General features: G+C 63.0%; 1 protein-coding gene across 1 annotated transcript; it reads left to right on the forward strand.

The window, feature by feature from the left end:
* Window positions 1-17,037: 17,037 nt before the first annotated feature.
* LOC308641933 (uncharacterized protein) lies at window positions 17,038-22,357 on the forward strand (the record flags this gene model as incomplete). The annotated part of the gene is made up of 4 exons (XM_081280502.1): window positions 17,038-17,151; window positions 19,074-19,190; window positions 20,499-22,279; window positions 22,317-22,357. 3 exons carry the CDS (start codon window positions 17,038-17,040, stop codon window positions 21,465-21,467), a joined length of 1,200 nt encoding a protein of 399 aa, XP_081136628.1. The 3' UTR covers window positions 21,468-22,279; window positions 22,317-22,357.
* Between the last annotated feature and the right edge of the window lie 30 nt (window positions 22,358-22,387).

Genomic DNA, 22,387 nt, shown 5'->3' on the forward strand with positions numbered 1-22,387 from the left:
CTGGCGGGTCCTGGCAGGATGCAGCTACGTTGAGGACGCCCTGGGTGGCCCTTCCCTGGGACCTACGGGCCCAGCTGAGGCTCTCTGGGCTCATGTTGGAGGTGGGACAGTCACCTTCCAGCCAACAAGGCCTGCACACAGCACAGGACAGACTGCCACGCTGCAGAGGCCCCACTATCGAGACGGGGGGGGGGGCTGGTGCTCCCACAGTGGGTCAGACCCGTCCCTCAGCAGTCGGGGCAGCAGGTCCCAGCTCCTGCCTCGGCCCTGGCTCCCAGGTCCATCCTGGCTCTCTGGCTCCCAGGATGTCCTAGCACCCCACCCCAGTCCCCGCAGGGCCCCACCCCGTTTTTCCTTGATTGTGCCCAGGGCCTGGCTTACCTTCGATGGTCAGTAAACTCTTGGGAGTCAGAGAACGAATCCCTCCTGGGTCCCCTCCTGTCCTCCCTCCTGCCTCTATTTTTCTGCATATTTAGAGGCTCAGGCAACTTTCCCTGCCCTCCCTTCTGCCCTGTGCAGCCCTAGCCACTGCCCAGTGACCCCCCAGCCCACAGCCCGGGTCTAAAGGATCCAGACCAACAGCTGAGTGGGGAGAACATGGCTGTCCACCTGTGTGCATACGTGTGTGCAACTGCGTGCAGGCAGGAGCGCGTGTGCACACGTGTGAGCTGGCGTGTGCACATGTGTGAGCTGGCGTGTGCACACGTGTGTATTGGGAAGGGCACCGAGGCAGCCCCTCTTGCCTTGACCACGCTGGAGCGCTCAGTTCCCATGAGCTGGCCCATCCATGCCCACACCACAGGTGGGAGCCGTCACTCTTTGCAGACTCTGGAGCCCACAGGAACTTCCCGATCACGTGTTCTCGGTCACCCCACGTGGCCTCAGCCAGCAGGTCCACACTCTCCTGTGTCCTCCTGAACCTGCTCCCCCAGAACAGGGACTCTGGTTCAGGTGGGGGCCACGAGGGATCGGGAGCTCTGTGACTAGGCCCCCTGAGGCAGCTCAGTGCCACTTGAGCTCAGAATGAAACTCTTCTGTGACAGGAAAGTGGCAGGAGCCACCCACCAAGTCCACACCCACCTGCTGAACTGGAGGCTCCGGGGGACCGGGTGGCTTGCAGCCGGGCCGACCACCCTGGGAGCGCGGGAGGCTCAGCCAGCAGCAGAGTCTGGAATCCCCCACCTGCTGAGACCCAGCGGCCACGGCTCACGACCGGACGCCCGGCAGCTGAAGTCCCGAGGCCCCGGCCGCGTGTTGGCACCAGAGACACCAAGGAAGCACCTCTGGGGGCCAGAGAAAAACAGGCTCTGTCCAAAGCTCAGGGGACAGAGGACTCCTCACCAGACTGACGGAACGCTGGTGACCGCGGGAGAGGAAACGCCCTTTCACCCAACACTGACGCGCAAGGGGTCACGCGTGGGAAAGCACACGGGGGACAGCTCAGCACGGACCCTGGGGCCGTGTGTGGCTGTGTCCCTTCACACTGGAGCTGTCAAACAGGCAGAACTGAGTGGCCCCCGCCCCGTGCCAGCACCTCCAGGCGGCTGCTGGCTCACTGGGCCCCACGGGCTCACCCGTCCTGCGGTGGTCCATCATGTGGACAGACCACGCTTGCTCAGACGTTGGGTGGTCTCCATCGTGACATTCATAGCACCTGCTGGAGACCAGGGTTCTCCACAGCCCCCAGGGCCCAACGTCCACTTCCCCAGGCACCACCACAGGTGTGGGGTGGACCGCCCAGCAGGGGATGCCCACGCACTCCAAGGCCTGGGTGCACTGCGTCAGTGAGGCCCTGTCCCCGAGGCTCCTGGCCCTCCCCATCCAGCCCACACATGTGCCGGTGGATGGCCCCGTGTGTCCGTGTGACTCTGTGTCCAGGCTCTATCTCCCAGGCTCTATCTCCAGGCTCTCAGCGGCATCGTCCTATACACGGAAGCTTTCAACTGTGACACAGTCGCATTTGGTGACTGCTTTTCTGCAAGATGTGGAGGAGCCACGGCTCCAGTCACTCCTGGGCTTCCGGGGCCTGATTCCTCCCTTCCCGTCCCCTCCCGTCCCCCTCCTCTGTGGTGCTGGGGTGGGCCCCGCGCCTGAGGCATGCTGGGTAATGGTGCTGCTGGCGGCCACCCAGCCCTAGGCCCTGTTTCTTGAGGCTGTGGGGTCACTTGAGCGTTTATTTCACAAAAGTCGAAACTGCTCTTCACGTGTGACGCGGCTGTCCTGTGAGGCGCACCTACTGACACACAGTGTTTACCAACAGGATCGTTGGGAGACCAAGTGCCAGGTGAGACGTCTCAGACCCTGGAGACGGGCCGACAGCTGCACTCATCTCTGGCCGAGGGATTTCCCTGAAGGAGATCATCCTTCTATTCATTCACAGATGATTCCTGAGCGTCAAGCAGCATGGCCCTGGGAAGGGAAGCGCGTGGCAGCAGCTGATTGATTTTATTGTGAACCAAAGACTCGTAGAGAAGAGTAGGGGCATGGGGAGTGGGGCCATGAAGGGACAGGAGGTGGCCCTTGTGGGGCGCGGAGGGCATTTGCCGGGGGCTGGCTACACCCAGGGAGACGGTCCCATAAGCAAACCTGTCAGAGCTACAGGACGAGGTTTCTCCCAGTTGGTGAAGACAGCGCAGCTATCGGTGGGCTGGAGCTGGGACAGAGGGACAGCCTCCTGCTCTCTGCACCAAGAGGGTCTAGAAGCTGCAGCGTCCCCAAAGCAGCAAGCTCACCTGGATCTCATTGTCTCCATTGCTGTAACTGAATACCCAGGACAGGGTACGTTATAAAGAACGAAGTTCACGTCTCCCATTCTGGAGGACAGAGGCCGGAGGTCGAGGGACTGGGTGTGGTGAGCCCCTCTGGTCTTCCTCAGGCAGCTGGTGCCAGGATGCGTCCCGCCTTGGACCCTAGTCCTCCCCAGAGTTGCTCTAGCATGCACCCAGGCAAGGCTGCGCTCCCGGGTCTCCGGGGCTGGTGGACTCTGACGCCTGGTCTGTCCGGGGGCGAACATCTCAGAGGAGCAGGTGTCTGCACGGCGCCTTCCTTTAGCGTCAGCCCTTAGTCTTCCTGCACTTTGTCGCTCCTCTGCCCTGCGGGTCCCCACCGCTGGTCTTCCGTGGTAGGTCAGGAAGCCTCAGCGTGAAGAGAGGTCAGTTTCCTGCCCTCAGAGGTTCTCCTGTCCCCTCTGCTGCGGGCGGCAGTCCCCTTCTCTTCCTAGGCTCCCCGTTTGGCCCCTGCCTGTGCTTGCACCAAGCTACGGAGCCGGAGCCGCAAGCACCATGGCTCCGCGCAGGCCAGAGTCCCCGCCAGTCCCGCGGCTCCTCAGGAACCTCCTGCCTACCCTCCCTCTGATCTCCAACTTAATTTCGGAATTTAAAAAAGCCTGTTGAGATCTCGACTGAATCTCTGCATCCTCGTGGGGAGAACTGACATTTCTATACGTGGCTTTTCAATCTCAGAGGGTGCGGAAGCCCTTATTTCTTAAAGTCCCTTTATCTTCCCCCCAAAGCACCACCTTCCCTGTGCGGCAGACCCAGAGTCTGGTGGATTCCTCTCTAGACGTCTGATTTTTATGCCTTCGTAAATGTCTCAGCCTGAAGTGGTTTCTTTTCCAAGTGTTTGTTCCTGACGTAAAGACTTGCGGCTGGCTTCTGAGGGGCAGCAGCCTGCCCAGTTTCCTTTCCAAAGTCCCACCTACCTTAACAGTCCCCTGCAGCCTTGTGAAGGTCTCCTCGCGAGCCCCGGGGGGCAGCTGGTCCCGGTCTTCTTCCTGCTGTGCACACGCCCTCCTAGAAGGGCCTGGTGGCCACGTCCGTCCGTCCGGCAGTGGGGGGCTTCTCCTGTCTGTCTCAGGGAGGCAGCGTGTCCTGGTCCTGGTGGTAGCCTGTGTCGTCCGAGGACCTCTCTGGCATCCACACTATGTAATGCTGGCCTTTCTGCTACGATGTCATAAACGTGAGGGATTTTGCATGCTGTGCAAGTGAGGCCTAAAAATACCAGAGCTGATGAGGAAGCAGATTTGGGGAGAGTCACATGAACTGGGAACTTTGCTGTTGGAAGGGACCCCACCACAGACCACGCGCACGTTCCCCTGGCCCCGCCCGCAGCTCCTTCTCACCCTCAGCCCTGGCTCGGAGTCCTGCCTGCTGTCTGGACCAGCGGGTCTTAGAGGTGCCCACCCGGCAGGTGACCAGGTCCGGACACTGCTGCAGAGAGTGGACTTTGGTCCCCAGCTCAGGGGAGAGTGACTTGCCAGCCTCTCTGTACCTTTGGCCCTGGATTGCTGAGCAAGGGTCCTGGGGCCAGTGCTGCGAGATGCCACTGCTGCTTCTGGTTGTGTCTCCTCAGGTCGCCAGGCCTGGGGGCAGCTCAGGGGCAGACACCTGCCTAGTGCTCACCAGGGTCTCCAGTCCACCCAGTGCACAACAGAAAAAGGAAAAGCCTCTTCCACACCATTTCCATCTTCCTCCTCCCGGGACAGGAAATTTGTCTTTAATCATGAAAATGCTTCAGTCTTTGGGGATCCCTCACAGGCGGGGCAGCATGTCCACATGGGAGGTCCCCTGCCACCTGCCCTCCCCTGCCACCTGCCCTCCCCCTGCCACTCTGGCCTCCTGTGCCACTCTGGCCTCCCTGGCCCTTGCTCGCAGGCCATCTGCCCCCTGGAGGTCATCCTGGCAGAGCCGCTCCCGGTGCTGGCGAGCTGTGTGCCCCGAGTTGGTCGGGGTGAGCTGCCCGTCCCTGCAGCTGATCACACCCATGGCTCCCTCCTGCTGAGCCCCCGCCCTGCTGGTCTCAGGCGCTCGCTCAGCCCAGCGTGTTCAAGGGCGGCTCTTTCTGCCGGGTCTGTCAGGTGCTAAGGAGAGTGAGGGGCGGGCAGTGCCCTCTGGGGTGCCCGCTGGGCAGGGCTTGCAGGGCTGCCTGGCCTGGGAGGGGAGGGAGAGGCGGGCCCAGTTCTGCGTGGGAGGTCCACGCTGGCTCCGGTCCCTCTGGGAGTCCCTGCTGTCCCTTTGTCTTATCTCTGGGCAGCAGTGAGCATTAGGCTCCCTGGGCCTGGCCCTTTCTTGTTTCCAGGTACATGGGTCACCACGGCCCTTTGGGTGACAAGTCGCCCTGGGGTCGTAGCACTTTGGGCTCCTGGAGCACATGCTTTGTGCAGTGCCGTGCATGACTCACTCTCCTCCACGTGAAGACGGGACATGGGGCTGCTCACTGTGGTCTCAGACAAACCTGCTGCTGCTCCTTCCACTCGGCATGGGGGACGCAGCCCGCGGCTGGACGCAGCCCTGCCCTCCGCCCTGCATGTGTCGGGGACACTCCAGCTGCGGCTCCTCTTTGTTCCTCCAGGTTTTTTTCTGTGCCACAGTTTTGTGTTTGACTGACACTGCGAGCGGGACAACTGTGACAGACGGTGGGCTGTCGGAGCCGAGGATGGTGCAGACGGGCTCAATGACTCCGTGACACCGCGCCTCGGGCACTGACCACCTGGCCAAGGGCTGGGCCCCTGTGAGGTTTGTTTGTTGGATGGCCTTGGTGACCTGGCCCGAGACGGAGCTCATCACCATTGTTCCCGCGGTGCTGACGGGAAGCCCTGTCCTCCGGTTTCCCCTGGTGGCAGGGCTTCAGGAAAATGAGTTCCCGAGGGTCAGGGTCGCGGCTAGGCCAGCCTTTCCCCGTTGTTTCTGACCGTTTCCTGATCTGGACATGTTTGTGTGCATCGTGTTTGACCAGGCTCCTCTGAATCGCTGCCTTCAGAGTAAAAATGGCCAAACGTCACCATCTCGCAGGTGCAGCCTTCAACTCCACGTCAAACGAAACCTTCCCGTATTCTTTTGTGGCTTTGTTCAACGGACGTTCCTACAGCCCCTCCCAACACCAAACCTGCACATGCGTTCTAGTCAGGCCCACAGACCCGCACACAGCCCCTGGGGTGGACAGTGTTCCCTGCATGATTCCAACCTTTTTAAATATCTCGGTACTTTTCATGGACAATCCTCTGCTAACGTGTCACAGTCCTTGAAAAGAAGAACTCACAGGGTCGGGCCTGGGCCCCTCCTTGGCCTCCTCACGACTGCCTGCCGGGCAGGGCTTATCGGTTGTGCTGGTCCCATCTCCTGGACCTCTGCGCTAGCCATGGGGACAGGGACTCTCCAGCAGCTGGCTCTGAGCTCAACCCTGGAGCAGCTCAAGGCCAGGGGCCGCTGCCCGGTCTGGTCCTGCCCTGAGCAGCACACCAGCTCCCAGCACGTCTGAGACAGGAGGCAGGAGGAGGGCCGGGAACCGGGGCTGCAGGACAGGCCTGGACAGTCCCCGGGGCAAGATGGAGGCTCCACTGTCATTCACTGGAGAGTGCAGGGACGCAGGCACTCGGTGTAGGGGACAGTGCCCACACAGAGCCGAGTCACCGTCCCTGCAGCCATCCAAGCCCCATTGAAGGACAGTGGTGCTGAGGACCGAGCAAGGAACCGAGGGCTGGGTGGCAGGACCACGGGGCTCCGCAGCAGCATCTCACAGAGGCACCCAACTCCCTCCCGGGACCGAAGACTGAGGACCTCACTGGGACACCACAGAGCTGCTTGGCCCCGGAGGACCTGGTGTGGGGAGGACGGAGCCCTGGGGGGCAAACCTGGGCCCAGCAGTAGAGACAGGGACCTGTGGACGGATGTCCCCAGGGATGTCCCCTCACAGCCTGTTGCCGTCTAGGGGTTCATTGTCTCCCCTCAGCAAAGAAGTGAAGGACAGGACACGGAGTGGCCAGCAAGCAGCAGGTCCATTGCAAAAGCCTCAGACAGACTTCTCCAGAGGAAGGGCCGGAGCTGGGGGTCTGGTGGGTTGGCCTGTCCCTTCTGTGGTCTCTGAACGTCCTCCTCTCCTTCTCCTCCCCGTCCCTGGTCTCCTCCCTGTTGTTGACTGGTGTCCCTTCTGTCCACGCGTCTGTCTTAGTTTTCTATTGGGTCCCTGCTTAGGGCCACGAGTGCAGCGTGTCTGTCTGACGGGATCCCTGGTTCTGTCCACGGGCACTTTGTCCAGCGGGAAGTTGGCCTCATCAGGAGACCCTCTCCACGCTCCCTTGTGCTGGCCCTGCCCTGTCCTCACTCGCCGTCCTGCCCGGCTGCCGAGGCCCCTCTGCGTCTCCCTCAAGCCCACCCGCAGTCTGACCCCACAGAGGGTCTGCCGTCCCCGCTGGACCAGCCTTCCCCATGTTGGGGTGGGGGGAGCCCCCCTCCCACAGGCCCAGGTGCCTCAGGAGCCCTCCCACCTGACCTCCAGGCACGAGTCCCAGGGACCACAAGAGCCAGTGTGCCAGACCACCAGAGAGGCGCCCTGGGGCAGACGGCTCCCCACTGCAAATGACCCTGGCAGGTACCATTGACCCCCGAAGCCTCCCTCTCCGTGAGCTTCCACGTCCGGGCAGACCCTCTGCTGGACCTGCTGCTTGGTCCTGCGGCCACGGGTTGCTTTCCCACAATGCTGTGCACACGGCACCTGAGCCGCCTGCGCCTGTGCCACAGCTGACCGGCTCCCTGGCGGAGGGCAGCGTGGAGCTTCTCTGGCTTTGGGCAGTTACAGGTAAACGCACTCAGGCAGGTGTTCGACCTCACTCGAATCCTTCAGGGGCTCTGAGCCAAGTGACTATGAATAAGAAACTGTGGCCGTTTTCCCAAGGGGACACCGCCTGCCTCACCCCAGAGGGGACGGGGGCCACAGTGCCCTGTGTCCCCTCCACATCGGTACAGCTCCTGGGACCAATTCCGGCCACGGCGGAAGGGCACATGGTGACGTCTCGCCGGGCTCGATTTAGTCCTCCCTAGTCACCCGCTGTGTCGAGGAGCTTTCCGTGTGATTATTGCCATCTGTCTCTGTCCTTTGGTGACGTGTCTGTTGACATTTTTTGCCCATATTTAGCGGCTTTCTTTCTGCTGAGTTTGGAGAATTCTTTACGTATTCCGGACACAAGTCCTCCGTCAGATAGACGTTTTTAAATATCTTCTGTTCGTCGGTGGCTCTCTCCTGATGGTGCCTTCCCAAATACAGAATTGCTTATCTTGGACGAGGCCAAATTTATCCATGTTTTCCTTTCACAAATTGTGCCGGTCACATCACAAGGAAGATGCTTTTTGCCCAACCCAAAGTCACAAAGATCCGCTCCTCTATTTCCCTCAGATCTGTGATTCCTTTGAGAGTCGTCCTTTCCTCTGGCCTGAGATGCGAACTGAAGTCACTTCCCACGCGTGGACTTCACGGTCACTTGGCTCAGAGCCCTTGAAGGGTTCGAGTGAGGTCAGAACACCTGCGATTCCCGCCGATGGTGGGGAGGGTCCCGCGGTCCGTGTGTGGGGGCTGTCTCTGGACTCTCGATGCTGCTCCACCCCTTCACCTGTGGGCCCCACGGTTTCTCAGCTGTGCTCCTGTGAGCTCTGTGGCCGGCTCTCGGCAGTGTCCCCAAGGCTGGCACCTAGGCTCTCTGAGGTGTTGCCCTGTCCGTCAGCCCAGGCCGCAGAACAAAGCGCCACGTGGCTGCGATGGGGACGCCCACTCTCGTGCCTCTTGGGGCTCCAGTCCGGGATCCAGGTGCTGAGGCTGGACCCTCAGAGGCCTCTCTCCTTGGCTCGCAGATGGTGACTTCTTCCTGTGTCCCCACGAGGTCATCCTCTGGGAGACAGTGTCCTATTTGCCTCTTCTTGTGAGGACCCCAGTCACAAGAGAGTCCAGCTCTGCCCCTGTTGCTGCTGGGATGTGGCCTGAGCCTGCAGCGTGGGCCTTGGGCTGTCCATCCCCATGACAAGGAGCCTGGGCTTTGAGCACAAAAGGTGACACCCCACCGTGCCAGCCTGGCACAGCAGGTCCTGGGCACTGTGTCCTGAGGCGCCCTTACCCAAGAGCAGGGAACCCAGAGGCAGGCCTGGGGGGATGACCCAGGGGGCCGAGGGGCTGCCCAGCCTCAGAGCATGGGGGTCCTGAGAGCCGAGGGCCACATGTGGGCACCTCAAGGCCAGGCTCACAGAGTCCACAGAGAGGTCCTGTAGGATGGATGGGAGGAGGGCGAAGTGCCCAGAAAGCAGAGCAGGCCAGAGGTGCTGGGGGAACCGAGGCAGAGCAGGGCTGGGGCTGTACACCCACCTGGGGACCACGGCCCTCCATACCCTGTCTCTCACGGCCTCCATCTGCAGGTCTCTAAGTCTTGACCCCGTGAACTCCGTCCTCCGAGCCGCCTTCTACTCCAGGCCCCTGCATGTCCCTGCTCCTCACAGGGAGCGGAGTGTTCTCCCTCCCCTTGGACTGACGCTCACTGGGGCACACATAGGGTCTGGGTGTACTTCGAGTGTCCCCCAGGGTCCTTGGTCCCCAGGGTGGAGCACAGGAGGTGCATGGGGCCCGTAGGAGGCAGGGCCCAGCAGAGGTCTCTCGGTCTCGGTCGTGGGTGGCATCTGTCTCCCTCTGCTCCTGGTTCAGGTCGCTGGCTCAGACACGGGTCCCCAGCCTGCCACCCGCCACATGCCATGAGATCCTCACCAGCGCTGAGCCCAGTCAGCACCAGGCCTCGGACCTCGGCCTGTGACCTGGAGGAAGCGTCTTGCTTGTGCGGCCGGCTGCCTGCGGGGCGCCTCCCCACGCGCTCACTGTCCTGCTCTGCCCAGGCCTCGAGCCCCTGCAGCTGTCCCCAGGTCCTCTGTTTGGTTCCCAGACTCTGCGGAGAGCTCCGCCTGCCTCCATGGCCACTCAGGAACTGCTGAGTGTCACCTCAGTTCCTCTCCCTGCCGGGACAGCAAGACCTGCTCAACGCCACACCCTGAGCAGCTGCAGCTGGACAGGGCCGCTGCCTCCCTCTCTGGTCTCTTGTCCAAGGGTCAGTTGTTATTGTTGTTTCACTTGCAACTCGGGAGGCTGAGGCAGGATGGTCAAGTTCAAGGCCAGCCTCGGCTCAGAAGCTCAGCTAGGCCCTGACTCAAGATAAAAAAGGCTGGGAAAGTAGCTCAGTGGTAGAGCTGCCTGGCTCACCCCCCAGAACCGAGAAAAGAAAGTAACCAAGAGCCCCCCAAGACTGGACACTCGGTGAGGGGAAGAATGCAGCAAAAGGATGTTCCTTGCGACGATCCCCTCGGCCCTCCACCTCTGGCCACTGCCAGGCCAGCCCGGCGGCCGGGGCCAGGCGGGAAGAGGCTCCGTGATCTCGGGTACCGCATCGCCTGCTCTGGTTTTCAAGGTCGGGGAGACTCTCCCCTGTGGCCTTTCAAGTGTGTCATAAGCTTAGTTCACTTAGATCCGATTGACTTCAAGTCAGTTTAGCAGAGATGGCGAGGTCTGGGCCGCGGGCTTCTGCGTAAGCGCTCCAGCCCGTCTGTTGGAAAGGATCGTGCCTCTTGCTAGGTCTGCATGTGACCCCACCGCGGGGGTGGGAAGAGGCGGTGTGCTCCTGTGCGGCCGGGGACGCCCTGAGAGGCCCTCACGGACACAGGGTCCTGCACCCTGACCTGCTCTTCCAGTGGGCGGAACTGCAGGCGTCTCTGTGGCTCCCAAGGCAGAGCCGGGGCCCCTGGTCAGAGCTGCACAAAGGAGCCGGGGCCCCTCTACCCGGCCGCCCTGGCACCTGCAAGAAGCAGGGTCTCCCTTCCTTACCTGCGCGCCTGTCCTTGGCGCTACCTCACCGCACAGCAGTCACTCATGACTAAGTGGTTTGGAGGGCTTTAGTGGACTTTTGGGGGTAGTTTCCAGTTCACAGAAAACTCTCATGGGATGCACAGATCCCGTGGGTCCCCTGAGGCCCTCCTACAGTAGGCGTGGCTCCACCAGGAATGTCCTTCTGTCAGTCTGTGAGCCTGTGACCTTGTCACTTCAACTCACGTTCACGCTAGGGCGCCCCGGGTGTTGTGTACCTTGCGGGTTTGACAGTCGGGCAGTGATGCCTACCTGCCCTAAGGTGTCCCAAGGTGGGTGGTGCCACCACGGGAGTCTCTGTCTCCAACCGTTGCTCCCTCTCCCTCCGGGGACCCGGAACCTTCCCTGCCCTGCAGTGTCTCTTCCAGAGGTCGCACAGCTGGAGTCGTGGTACCAGAACAGCCCTCCCACTTGGCCGCCCGCCCAGGCAGGTGGGCACCTCTGAGCCACGCAGCCGCCCAGCTATTTCTATGGTGGCACATAAAGTCCCCACCGTCACCATTCCTGAGTTCAGGGGCACGAAGCAATTCCCACCGCGTGCAACCGTCACCGCGTCCGGCCGTCTGCAGGCCGTGTTCCGTCCTGGCTCCCCGAACTGCTCTGCAGGGGTCCACGATTCAGGGCCCCAGGGTGGACCTGCACAGCCCTCCGCTCCGTCCTGTCTGCTCCTCCCGCACGCCGTCTTCAGGGCTCACCTGGGCTGGGCGCCGTGCCAGCTGCCTTCCTCCTGACTCTACTCACAGGTACGCGGCTTCTGCTGGCCTGGTCTCCTGGACGTACGGCTGGGTGCTTCTCCACCTTGCCCGGCCTCTTTTGTGCCGTCCACTGCACGTCCTCGGGTGCGTGGCTGGCGGTGGAGGGGCTGACCACGTGGCAGCTCTGGGTCAGTCTCCGAGGAGCCGTGTGGTGGGTTTCCGTCCCTCTGGCTGGCGTCCCCCGTCTGTCAGTCCACATGCTGGTGGGCGTCCTGTCTGCCTCCGAGCAGCAGTGGTGACCAGGGGGCAGGTTTTGGGGCGCCTGGCTGGATCCCAAGGAGGGCCACCTCCAGGAGGCATGAGGGTCTTTGAGGTCTGCGGGAGCTGCCTGCCGCACTGCCCTCCCAGCGGCAGAGCCAGCTCGCACTCCACCGGCCCCGGGGACTGGCTGCTGTCCCTGCCCTGGCAGCCCCGGGCCGAGGTGGCCGTTCCCACGGAGCCTCCTGGCTGACCGGCAGTTCCTGACAGTGCGAGGTGTCCAGCGGCCTTCCACGTACGTGCCTGTTGGCTCTGGAGTGACCTCGGAGCGGCTGGTGGTGGCTCTGCCTCGGCTTTGGCCGATGTGCGTGAGGCCAGCTCACTTCACCTGTGACCCGAGGGTGTGGCTCACGGCTCAGGAGGTGGCGGGTGCGCTGCGTCTTCTGTGCAGACCGAGCGTTGGCGAGAGTCAGATGAGCCCCGTCTTCCTCCCGATCCTCCCCGGGGAGCGGCAACGTGGCCTGTCTCCTGCGGGAGGGGCGCCGGCCGCCGCGCTGCCCTGCTGTGGGGGCTCCCGTGTGGCTCTGCAGCACGCATCGTCCTCTGGGTCTTCTCAGGTGGTCACTCGGGTTGACTCTCTGGCCCTCATGGCTGAGGTGTCCCCTGGCTGGGGCCTCTCATCTCAGTGGCTGGAGCTGGGTGTCTGTCCTGCACTGCAGGGGACACAGGGACCTCTTGCCTTCCAGAAGTGTCTGTCAGGTTTGGGGGCCAGGGGCGTGTTCCCTCACCCCTGAATCTCTTTAAGAGTTGGAAGTGCTGCTTCCTCTTCCATTCTTGGGAAAGATTCATGGAATTCGTATGATTTTTTTCTTCCCAAGGTCTTATTTAATTGGCCAGTGCAGACGCGTGGCGGGGGCGGGGGGCGGCTTGTTCTGTGAAGTTTTTCCTTAACTATGATTCAAGTCTCTCTAGTAGGAATGAGGGACCAGGCTCTCGTTCCTGAGGGACTTTGGTGGTCACGTCGTTTGAGAAACCGGCTCACTTCATCCTGTTCTCCATCTCTGCTGCTGGCCCCCGGTGTCTGCTCTTCCTGTCCACCTGCTAGGCCTCGGTCCATCTCACCTACCTTCCTGAGAGCCAGTTTATTTCACCAAACTTCTCCTGTTTTCTGTTACACTGAAACACTGAGACTCCCTCGGTCGTCCCTCCCGCACCTTCCCTCCCTCCTTCCCTCCCCCCTCCCTCCCCTCCCCTCCCCCCTCCCTCCCTCCCTCTTTCCTCTCTCTCTTTCTCTCTCTCACATGTACACACACATGCACACATGTGCACACACACACCTTTTCCTGCTTTCTGGCAATTCATTCCTGGAATCCACCAGTAAAGACATCCAGACCTGGGGGTTTCTTTGGGGGACTACCAACCCCATTCTGTAGTGGACGGAGTCCTGTCCGCCTCTTTTCTCTTGGGTTTGGGGTTCGTGCCTTTGAGGGTGGCGGGTTGGAGGCCGGCAGGTCTCCAGGCCTCCACCCACACAGTCCTGTGCCTTTGCTGTGAGGTCACCGGCCATGGCTCTGTGGTCACCTGTGACCTCACCCGCAGGCTTGGTGACCTGCTTCTCCAAGAATGGAGGCCAGATGCACAGAGAGGCTCCTCCCCCCCAGGACCCGACATTGGTGGCAGGCGGCAGGATGTGTGCCTGGGTCGAATGCCAGCCAGAGCCTCTCCAGAGGCCGCCTCTCGAAGGCCCGAGCACCCCAAGGTGACGCACCTGGACTGGAGTCCCACTGCGGAGCACTCACTGGCTCGCTCTCGCTCAGTGTTGGTGATGGGTCCCGGGGGTGCCCCACCCTGAGCTACAATCTGTCCTTTTTATGTCTTATTTTGAGACAGGGTCCCACTAAGTTGCCCAGAATCGCCTCAAACCTGTGCTCCTCCTCCTCAGCTTCCGGGACCCGCGTCACAGGCATGGCCACCGCCCCTGCTGAGGGCCTCCTTTCTCTGATGGCTGCGTCTCCAGGGCTCTGCAGACCCGAGGCTCTTCCCTGAGGAAGCAGGTGGGGGTGGCTGGCCCTGCGGACAGCCTTAAGGAAGGCCACCGGGAAATCAGCACAGAGACACCCGGTTCATGGAGTGAACTTGACTGAAAGCCTTTCAGCTCTTGCTGGACGCTAGCTGGGGGAGAGCCTCAGGGCTGCAGGCAGGGGCTGTGGGGGCCGTGGGGGCCGGGCTCCTCTCCACTCCCTGAGCTGCTCTAAAGTGGTCCCAGCTGCAGAGGCAAGCGTCAGGGGGCCAGAAAGCAAGGTGAACAGGAGGGAGAGCCCCGTTCTCAGCTGGGCCTGGTCAGGGGCTTGCAAGAGGAGGTCCCGGTGGGGAAGGTGGGAGGTCCTGGGGCGAGGAGAGACCTTGGGGGACTGACGGGAAAGGGGGTGCAGGACAGGCTAAGGCCTGGAGCCGCGCCTTACCTCATCAGAACTCAGGAGCACCAGGCCTGGGTCTCTGGCTCAGCCAGAACTGAGATGGAGATTGGGTCACTTCCTGGGGAAGGTGGACATGTAGGACTCACCCGAGATCTGAGATGAGAGCCTCAGATCTTTCACTGGCAGCAGACGGGGGCAGCTGGACTCGCAGCAGGAGGACCCACAGCCTGAGGAGCAGCAGGACTGGCAGCAGCTGGACTGGCAGCAGCTGGACTGGCAACCCCCTCAGAAGCCACAGCCCCCCTTGCAGCCCCCACAGGAGCCACAGCTGGAGCAGGAACAGGCTGGCACACAGCAGCACACGGGCTGGCAGCAGCTGGAGCCACAGCCCCCACAGCTGGAGCCACAGCCACCTGAGCAGCCACAGCAGGTCATGGTTCTGGAGGTGGAGGGTGGAGGAGGTGAGAGCAGCAGGTGGAGAGGGAGGAATGAGGTGTGGGGCCTCCGGAGCCAGGGCCTTTCCATCCTGCCCAGGATCAGGTGTGAGGCTGGACATGTGGCCACTTCCTGGTTTCTGTCTGTGCCATTTCCCCAGGAGCTTTTGTTTGTTTAATCTTGAAATAATGAAAGTGGTGTCATAGTTCTCCTCTTTTTCTTTAGCTTGTAATTTTCCTCACATGTTCTCTGAAAAAGAGCTGCACCTGCTGTTTCTCTGCGCTGCAGCTGGGGGAGCAGGGCTGCAGCGGGAGGGCCCTTGGCCTTGGCCCTGCGTTCCTCCCCCATGCTGCTGCAGCAGAGAGCGTGGACCCAGCTCCACACAGCAGACTTCTATGCTCTCAGTCCTGGGGAGGGAAGTCCAAGATGCAGGTATCAGCACAGGACACACCCTCTCAAAGGGGTCCTTGTGTCCTCCAGCTCTGGTGCTGTCAGGACTCCTCGGCCTGGGTCCGCCTGTCTCCATGCACCCCTGACCCCTCCTCTGTCGGTATCTCCGATCCCCCCACCTTTCCCCATAAACACCACCCTCTCCAGCACCACCCTGTTACCCCGATTATGTCTACTTCTAAACAAGGTCACATTCTGATGTCCCAGTGGACATGACCCGGGGGTGGGCACCGTTCAGCCCAGTGCTCTGCCTGCTCGTGGTGCTGATCGGACTCGGAACCTAGCCTGGGCCTGAAGTGCCAGGGACACAAGCCCAGGGGACACTGGAACAGGCATCCCATTCTGAGCCGTCCCCCGTGGGCAGAAGTGGACTGAGGATGAGGCTGGGACTCAGACTCAGAATCACACCCAGGACCTACCTCTAGGACTGTGCCCAGGGGGAGGACAGGAGACCTGGGATCCTGGGGTGTCTGGGTTGGGAAGTGGCCCTGCAGGGTCATTCCCCCAGGACCGGAGGACGCAGGCCTCACTTGGGGCTCTGAGGAGGTGTGAGAGTTGGCCCTCGGGAGGGCACCGTCCGCCTGGCTGGCGGAGCTGGAGGAACAACGGAGGCGCGTGCAGCTCACCGCAGCGGGAGGGAGGCCTCGCTGTGCCCTTGGGCTGACCAGAGGACGGCACTGCTCCTGAAGCCAGGCCAGTGGCCCTCGGAGCAGGAGAGAGCATCCTAGTCACCCAAGTGAATGGGGGTGGGGCCACGGGACGCCAGGGCCCCCAGGGGCCAAGGGACCCAATGCCACCTCCGTGGAGCTCAGCCTGGGCACATGCTGAAGGCCAGACAGCAAGGGCAGGCCACACGAAGACGCAGGGCCTGGTCCAGGAGCCCCTGGGGACAGCAGACGAGGGCCCAGTGCCTGACCATCACCTGGTGCCCATCCTCCTGGGGCATTCCTGCGTGGTTTCGAGAGCGGTCAGCCCTGCAGATGGCAAGATGCACAGCCTCCCTCCACCTGGGCGGCCTCCTGCCTGGTCTGGCCCGCCCTCCCCGCTGCTGGGCAGTGGACACAGCCTCGGCCTCCACACTGCCGCGCCAGGAACAGCCGCTGCACCCCAACCCTGCCACCAGGGCGAGGCTGTGGAAGGGCCTGCCCCCGCCTGGGATGGGAGCAGGTCCAGCTGCAGAGCATGGCCAGGCAGACCCGCCCTCCCCTGCCATGTGACACCAGACCATCCCAGGATCTCGCTGGCCCGTGGTCTCCTACAGAATGGGTTCAGCTGTGTCACTGGAAGGTCAGAGGTCATGGAGATCAGTCACCGGCTCTCCACAAAAGCCCAGTGGTCACTGACTTAGCACCTCTGCTTCTGGGCCCGGGTCTCTCCCATCTGCTCCCTCTTCCTTCCTGGGCACAGTCCACCCCCCTGTGGTGACGTGACCTGTGGGCTGAGAGCTGGTCCTGCAGGAGGACCAGGCCCTGCAGGGGACCTGGTGAACCCACGTGGCTGAGAAGTCCACGGGCACCCCCTGGTGGCAGAGAGCGCTGAGTCTGTGGGCAAGGGCAGGCAGGGACTGCAGGCCCAGCAGCGGGCAGGGGGCCTCGATACAGGCTGGCACAGGGAGGCCCCGCCAGGCCCCTGCAGGACCCCGCCCTTCCTGCCCCGGTAGGCAGCCAGGTCAGCCCGCAACGCCCGTCCTCTGACCTTCTTCCTGGCCCTCTGGGACCCACGCAGGTCCTGCAGGGCAGGGTGTCGCAGTGGCCAGGGTGAGCGAGCTGCCCTGAGAGTCCAGCTCAGCTTCTCCCCTGTGCCAGGTGGCCCATGGCCCCGCTAGGACCACCATGTATCTACCCTGTCCCCGTCCTGGTCCCTGCCCCACACTGGTCCACTGGGCTGCTCAGTCAGGCCCACAGGAGGTGGCTCCTGCCCCTGCTGGCCCTCCCTGTTCCCTCGTGGGCATCCTGCTCTTCCAGGTCCCAGCACCTGAGACCCGTCGGCACCGCTCAGGGTTCTGTGTCCTGGGCAGTGGGCAGACACCGATCTCCTCACGACCTCCGGCAAGGGGCTTGTGCACTCTGTCCCCCCCACCCCCCACCCCCTGCTTTCCCGGCTGTGATGACAGGGCTGTCCCCATGAGGAAGGCCCAGCTCAGCCAGGGCTGCCTCTGGAGCAGCCAGGGCAGGCGCCGCGGGCAGGGGGAGAGGCGCCACCTGGTGGCAGGCAGTGCTCATGGCAGAGGACCCTGGGTGAGTAGAAAAGGCCAGCAAGTCCCTCCAGGCAGGATGGCCAGCCGGCCCCCAGCGCCCGCCTGGGGTCCGCAGGAGACACCAAGCTCTCTGGGGCCCTGACTCCAGCTGTCCAGTGCTGGAGAGCCACCGAAATCCTTGGGGACCCCAAGGAGATGGCGGCATCCCTCCTCGGCCGCGTGGGCAGAGGGGAGTGGCACCCATCAACACGGCAGGTCCTTCGTCTGGGTTACGCCCTCTGGGCACAGGTGGCAGCCTGCCTGTGCCCGCCAGGACGGGAGCAGAGTCCCAGCTCCGGCTCAGCCAGGTTCCTGGGGAAAGTGCCGTCCTCGCAGGCACCAGCTGCCGCCCTGTGCCCTGATCCCTGTCCTGCACGGGCTCCAGGCCACTCTGCTCCTCCCTGGGATGAGCTTCGGAGCCACACTGACCTAGGCTTTTACTGGAGGCCTCAGTCCAGCCTTGAGAGCAGACCTGGGCCTGGGCCTCAGCCACAATGACTGTCTCCTCCTTTCCTGCGTCTCTCCATGGGGTTCAGTAACACATATGTAGCACTAGCTGTATGCAGAACCTGGAGAGGGGGCCGCCGAGTGCAAGGAGGGGCCTGGGCTGGCAGGGGCCAGGCCGGGTACAGTGGCGTGAGTTCTGTGGGGCCCAATAGGATGGCCCAGGCGGGGCAGTGGAGGTGGACAGTCCTAGGAGTGGAAGAGAATGACCTCGTGTCGCCGACTCTCAGGGCAGAATGGCCCTTCAACCCGTCCCCTGCGATCATGTGTCTACACATGCTGTCCAGGTCCCTCGGTCCTCCCCACATCCGGCAGCCTTCAGTCTCCAGGGGTCACTCTGGAGGAACAGTGGACCTGGGGTGTTCCCGAGGAGACGGGCATCCACAGGGTCCTGGGAGGACAGGACGGAGGACAGGACGGAGCCGGATTCCTGCCGAGGAAGGGCCACACAGTCAGGAGGATGGGGCCAGCGCAGGCCCAGGCGGTCACCACTGGCTTTAGAGCAGCTTCAGGGAAACTCTCCAAGGACCAGGGCAGGGCCACTGTAGAGGTGGGTCTCCCTCAAGGCTGAGACCAGCACCCTCCCCGGAGCCCCAGCAGGTGGCCCTCACACCACAGCGAGGGACAGGGTCCAGGAACCCACGGAGTGCTGGCCTGTCCATCAACCCCATGGCGTCCCCAGCTGCAGGTGGGGCCTGAGCTGCACTGTCACCTGAGAACTTGCAAGGCCCTGGGGCTCCTTGTCAGCCATGAGGCCCTCAGTGCTCGCGGCCAGGCAGGAGCAGGAAGACCCAAGCTGGTGGCATTCCCCACCACCTATGCAAAGGTAGAGAACACAGGACCCCAGGGACCCAGGTGACACTGGCAAAGCCAGCGACGTGAGAGCAAGTGGCAACATGGTGGCCAACGGCGGACACTGCAGACCCTGCACACGGAGGGCACCAGGCACCTGCAGAGGCAGACGGCCCAGCCGCCCAGGGCACAGGCAGGGCACTCAGCGTCAGTCTCAAAACACCTGAGCGGAGGGACGGAGGGACTCCAGGGTCTGCACCCACAGGAAGAAGAGCAGGGCACTAGCCAGGGCCATGGCCTCCCAGCACTCAGTGCGGCTGTGACATGGGCCAGGAAGAGAGGTGCCCATCCCGTCCTTCCCTGCTGCAGGCCGGCCCTGAATGGCGGAGGTTGGAGGGACGCTGAGCGTCTGCCCCTCACGCTGCTCCACTCTGTGGAGGGGCAGGACCAGGGGCTTCGGCGGGGCTGGGCTGTTGTCCCCTGCAGAGTCCAGGCCAGAGGAGTCTCTGCATACTGAGGCCCTCCACCTGCCCTGGACATGGTCCTCTCTGAGAAACAGTGGTCTCTGGGCCACCAGTGGCCATTGAAGCAGGACACTAGCTCACACCTTATTGCTCTCATGGACAGTCGACCAGGACCCAGGAGGACTCTGAGGGGACACAAGTGGCCCAGGATGATGAGTGCAAACAGAGGTTCCTCAATGAAGGACAGGCCCTTCCCCACCCTGGGACTTTCAACCCCGAGGTGAATGTCCAGCCTCCTCCTGTCCACCCTCAGCGGTCACTGGGCTCACGGCCCTCTCCACCCACACTCTGGGGAGATACTCAGGCCCACTTCTCAGTCGAGGCGCTCTGGCCTCGGCCACCCTGAGCACCACCCCCGGGGACTTGAGACGGCGGTTTAGACGTCCATGAGATGCCTGGCCAGAGTCCGACCGTGGAACACCCCTGCCGCAGGGCAGGACGGCCGCGCTCATTAGCACCCCACCGCAGAATCACTTGACCAGACCCAGCAGGGCCAACACAGTGGTGCCCCCGAGGGAAGGCTGCCGAACTGGACGGCCACTGCCAACCCGAGAGAGCAGGTGGCCAGCAGACAGAAGGAGGGGCAGGGCGCAGGGAGGCCCAGGTCCTGGGGGCTGCCCGGCGCCCTCTCCCCTGACCCAGCAGCCCCGGCCTGTCCCACGGTCCTGCTGCAGGCCCAGGGCTCAGCAGGCTGATAGGGAAAGGGGTGCTGGACGTCCCTGGAGGCAGCTGGCAAAGCCTGCAGCAGCGATGGCGCCACTGCCCGTTATCTGCAGGGGCATTAGCGGAGCGATTTATGGGCCATGAGCTGGAAGATTCCCATGTGCAGGAAACAGGCTCAGACCACGGGGGAATATTAGTGAGCCCTGACATCCTTGATCCCAGGCAGATCTGGCGCGTGGGAAACCCAGATATGCCCTCTGTCTGGTCACGGGTTTGTGGGGAACGGGCCAGGCTCCGTGTGGGAAAGGAGGGCTTGCAGGCGCCCCTGGGTGGGGAGATGACAGCCAAGTGACCCCGGGCTCCTCTGTGCCTGCCACAGGAATGTATCATTCCCGTCATCCTCAGGCTCATGATCATCTTGAAACAGGCCATACACAGCAGGGAACTCACAATAACCACGTCCTGAACAAGATGGAGGGTGGGTTCTCTATCCCCGTGACAAAGCCCCACTGCCCAGGGTCGGAGAGGCCGTTTTAGGGTGCCCGTGACAGGTACCCAGGCTCCAAGCTCCTTCCGCCTTTCTGCTCCCTGATCCTGACATGACTCCATGCTTCCTGGTTCAAGGTGGCTGCTGGAGCAGCCACCATTTCATCTGCACTCGAGAAAGCACAGGAGAGGCCAGGGTGCCCTAGCCAGCAACCTCTGCTCCCTGAAGAAGGGTCAGGCACAGGATGAAGGGGACCCAGCCATGCCACCTGAGGCAGCCCGGGGTGGCGGGTCTGGGGTCCCGTGGGAAAGGCATAGGAGGAGACTGGTGGGGTGAGAGTGGCCTGAGGGGGCAATGACCCACCGTGGGCTGTGACAGAGGCACCCTCACGGCCCCCAGGGCTGCTGGCCGACCAGGAGCTCAGGGGCTGCCGTGGCCGGGGCAGCCCAGGTCTCGGGCCCAGCAGACCTGGCTCACCAGCCCAGACAGGAGAGGAGGGGAGGGCTGGGAGGCCTGCAGGAGGCAGGGAAGGCCAGGCCCCGAGGGAGGACACAGGCTGTCCCGAGGAGAGCTGGGGGCAGGACCCCTGAGGACGTCTCCCAGGACCCTCGGGAGCAGGCACAGGCCTGGGGACACAGGGCGGCGGAGTCTGGGGTCTGGGGCTGCAGAGCAGGGTCCCTGGAGAAGGAAGCCCAGGCCCGGGTCCTCAGAGGCCAGGGCAGCCGGTCAAGGCCCGCGGGCCGAGAGTGGACCAGGCCCACCTGGGGAGAGGCCGCGTGTCCCCCTGTGAGTGGCGGGGCCCAAGCACATAGCTGGAGCCGCAGTGGCCTGTGGTCCTGGTGGTCTAGGCTGGGCCCAGAGGGCAGGAGAGGGGAGAGGTGCCGCGCGGCCCCCGCGAGCTGCCCCACCTGCCCAGGCTCGGCCCCCCGCCTCCCCCTGACCCCAGGCCCCGCTCTGCAGCCAGGGCCTGGCCCTCGGGCCCCTGTGCACAGGGGCTTCTCAGGGTCCAGGCACAATCACAGAGCCCCTTGCCCGCTCTCGGCCTCTGCTTCCAGAAGGTTCTACTTCCAGAAGGTTCTGGGGTCTGGTGGACCCTGGCCCTGCAGGGAGCTGGGGGTGGAGGGCCCCGCCCGCCCCTGGGGCCTGCGCCCACCCGCCGGGCCACGGCCCCCACCCTCCCCGTCTCCACGCACACGCACACCCCGAGCAGGCCCCCCGCATCCCGGGCCAAGTCCGGAACTGCCGAGTCCCCACGCGGGGCCGGCCTGGCATGGCGTGATCCGCGTGGCGCCGCTGACCCTCCCGCAGGGACCTGAGGCAGACCTGCAGAACATTACAGAGAAATGAAAGGGAAGGAGAGGAAGACACAGATGTGGTCTCCTGTAAACAGTCTGATTTCCCAATGTAAACCAGATCCCGGCCCAAGACATCAGGTAAACATCTGCGTCAGCGCCCCCGGCCCCCCACCGCCCGGGAGGCCCAGGGGTCTGCATCGCCTACTCTGGGACGTGTCAGAGTCGCCGCCGAGACATTTCGTAATTAGGCAAAATTAGGCCTTGCATTCCTCACTAAATCCCAAAGATCTCTGCAATTTCAGGTCTTCTCAAAAACGAAAACACTTGGTGATTAAATGGCACGGGCGAAAACGGTATAGAATGTTCTCTCAACTGGAAAATGCCAATTAAGGAAGTGGCCCTGGCTTCCCACCCACCTTGGCTGGGCGGGGGCTTATCTCTCACAGAGGAATCTGCCTGGAGAGCAGATTAGCTGTGGCCTTGCTCTCAGGCTGGGCTGGGCGGCCAGGGGCCCGGGGAGGAGCGGGCAGGGCTGACCCTGGCCCCTGATCCTGGGATTTGGGGCTGGGAGGCCCCACGTGGCCTGCAGCTGCGGGGGCAGCACCAAGGACAGTGACCTGGGCAGGGCACACTGGGGATCAGTCCTTTGAAGCTGCCTGGGTCCCCACCCTGGTCCTTGAGTCCTGCCTGAACCCTGGGCCTCTCGGGGTAGCAGCCCGCTGCCCTCAGAGTCCCTTCCTGTGAAGTCCCTCTCGGCCCTGAGTTTCCCCTCTTAGTCTTCCCCACATTTGGATTTTATGATCTGTCCCCTTCCTGCCTGTCCAGAGGTGACTAGACACCCGGCGGGGGACCCCTCAGTGCTCTGTCCCTGGGCCGGGCTGCAAGCTGGGAACCTCAGGAGCCCTGGAGTCCTGCAGTGTGCTCCGGCCCTGGTCAGCGTCTCCCAGCTCTCCCCCCCCCACCGACCACGCT

This window comes from Spermophilus citellus (assembly GCF_964194105.1).
Source record: "Spermophilus citellus genome assembly, chromosome: 2".
In the NCBI taxonomy this organism is placed as follows: Eukaryota; Metazoa; Chordata; class Mammalia; order Rodentia; family Sciuridae; genus Spermophilus; species Spermophilus citellus.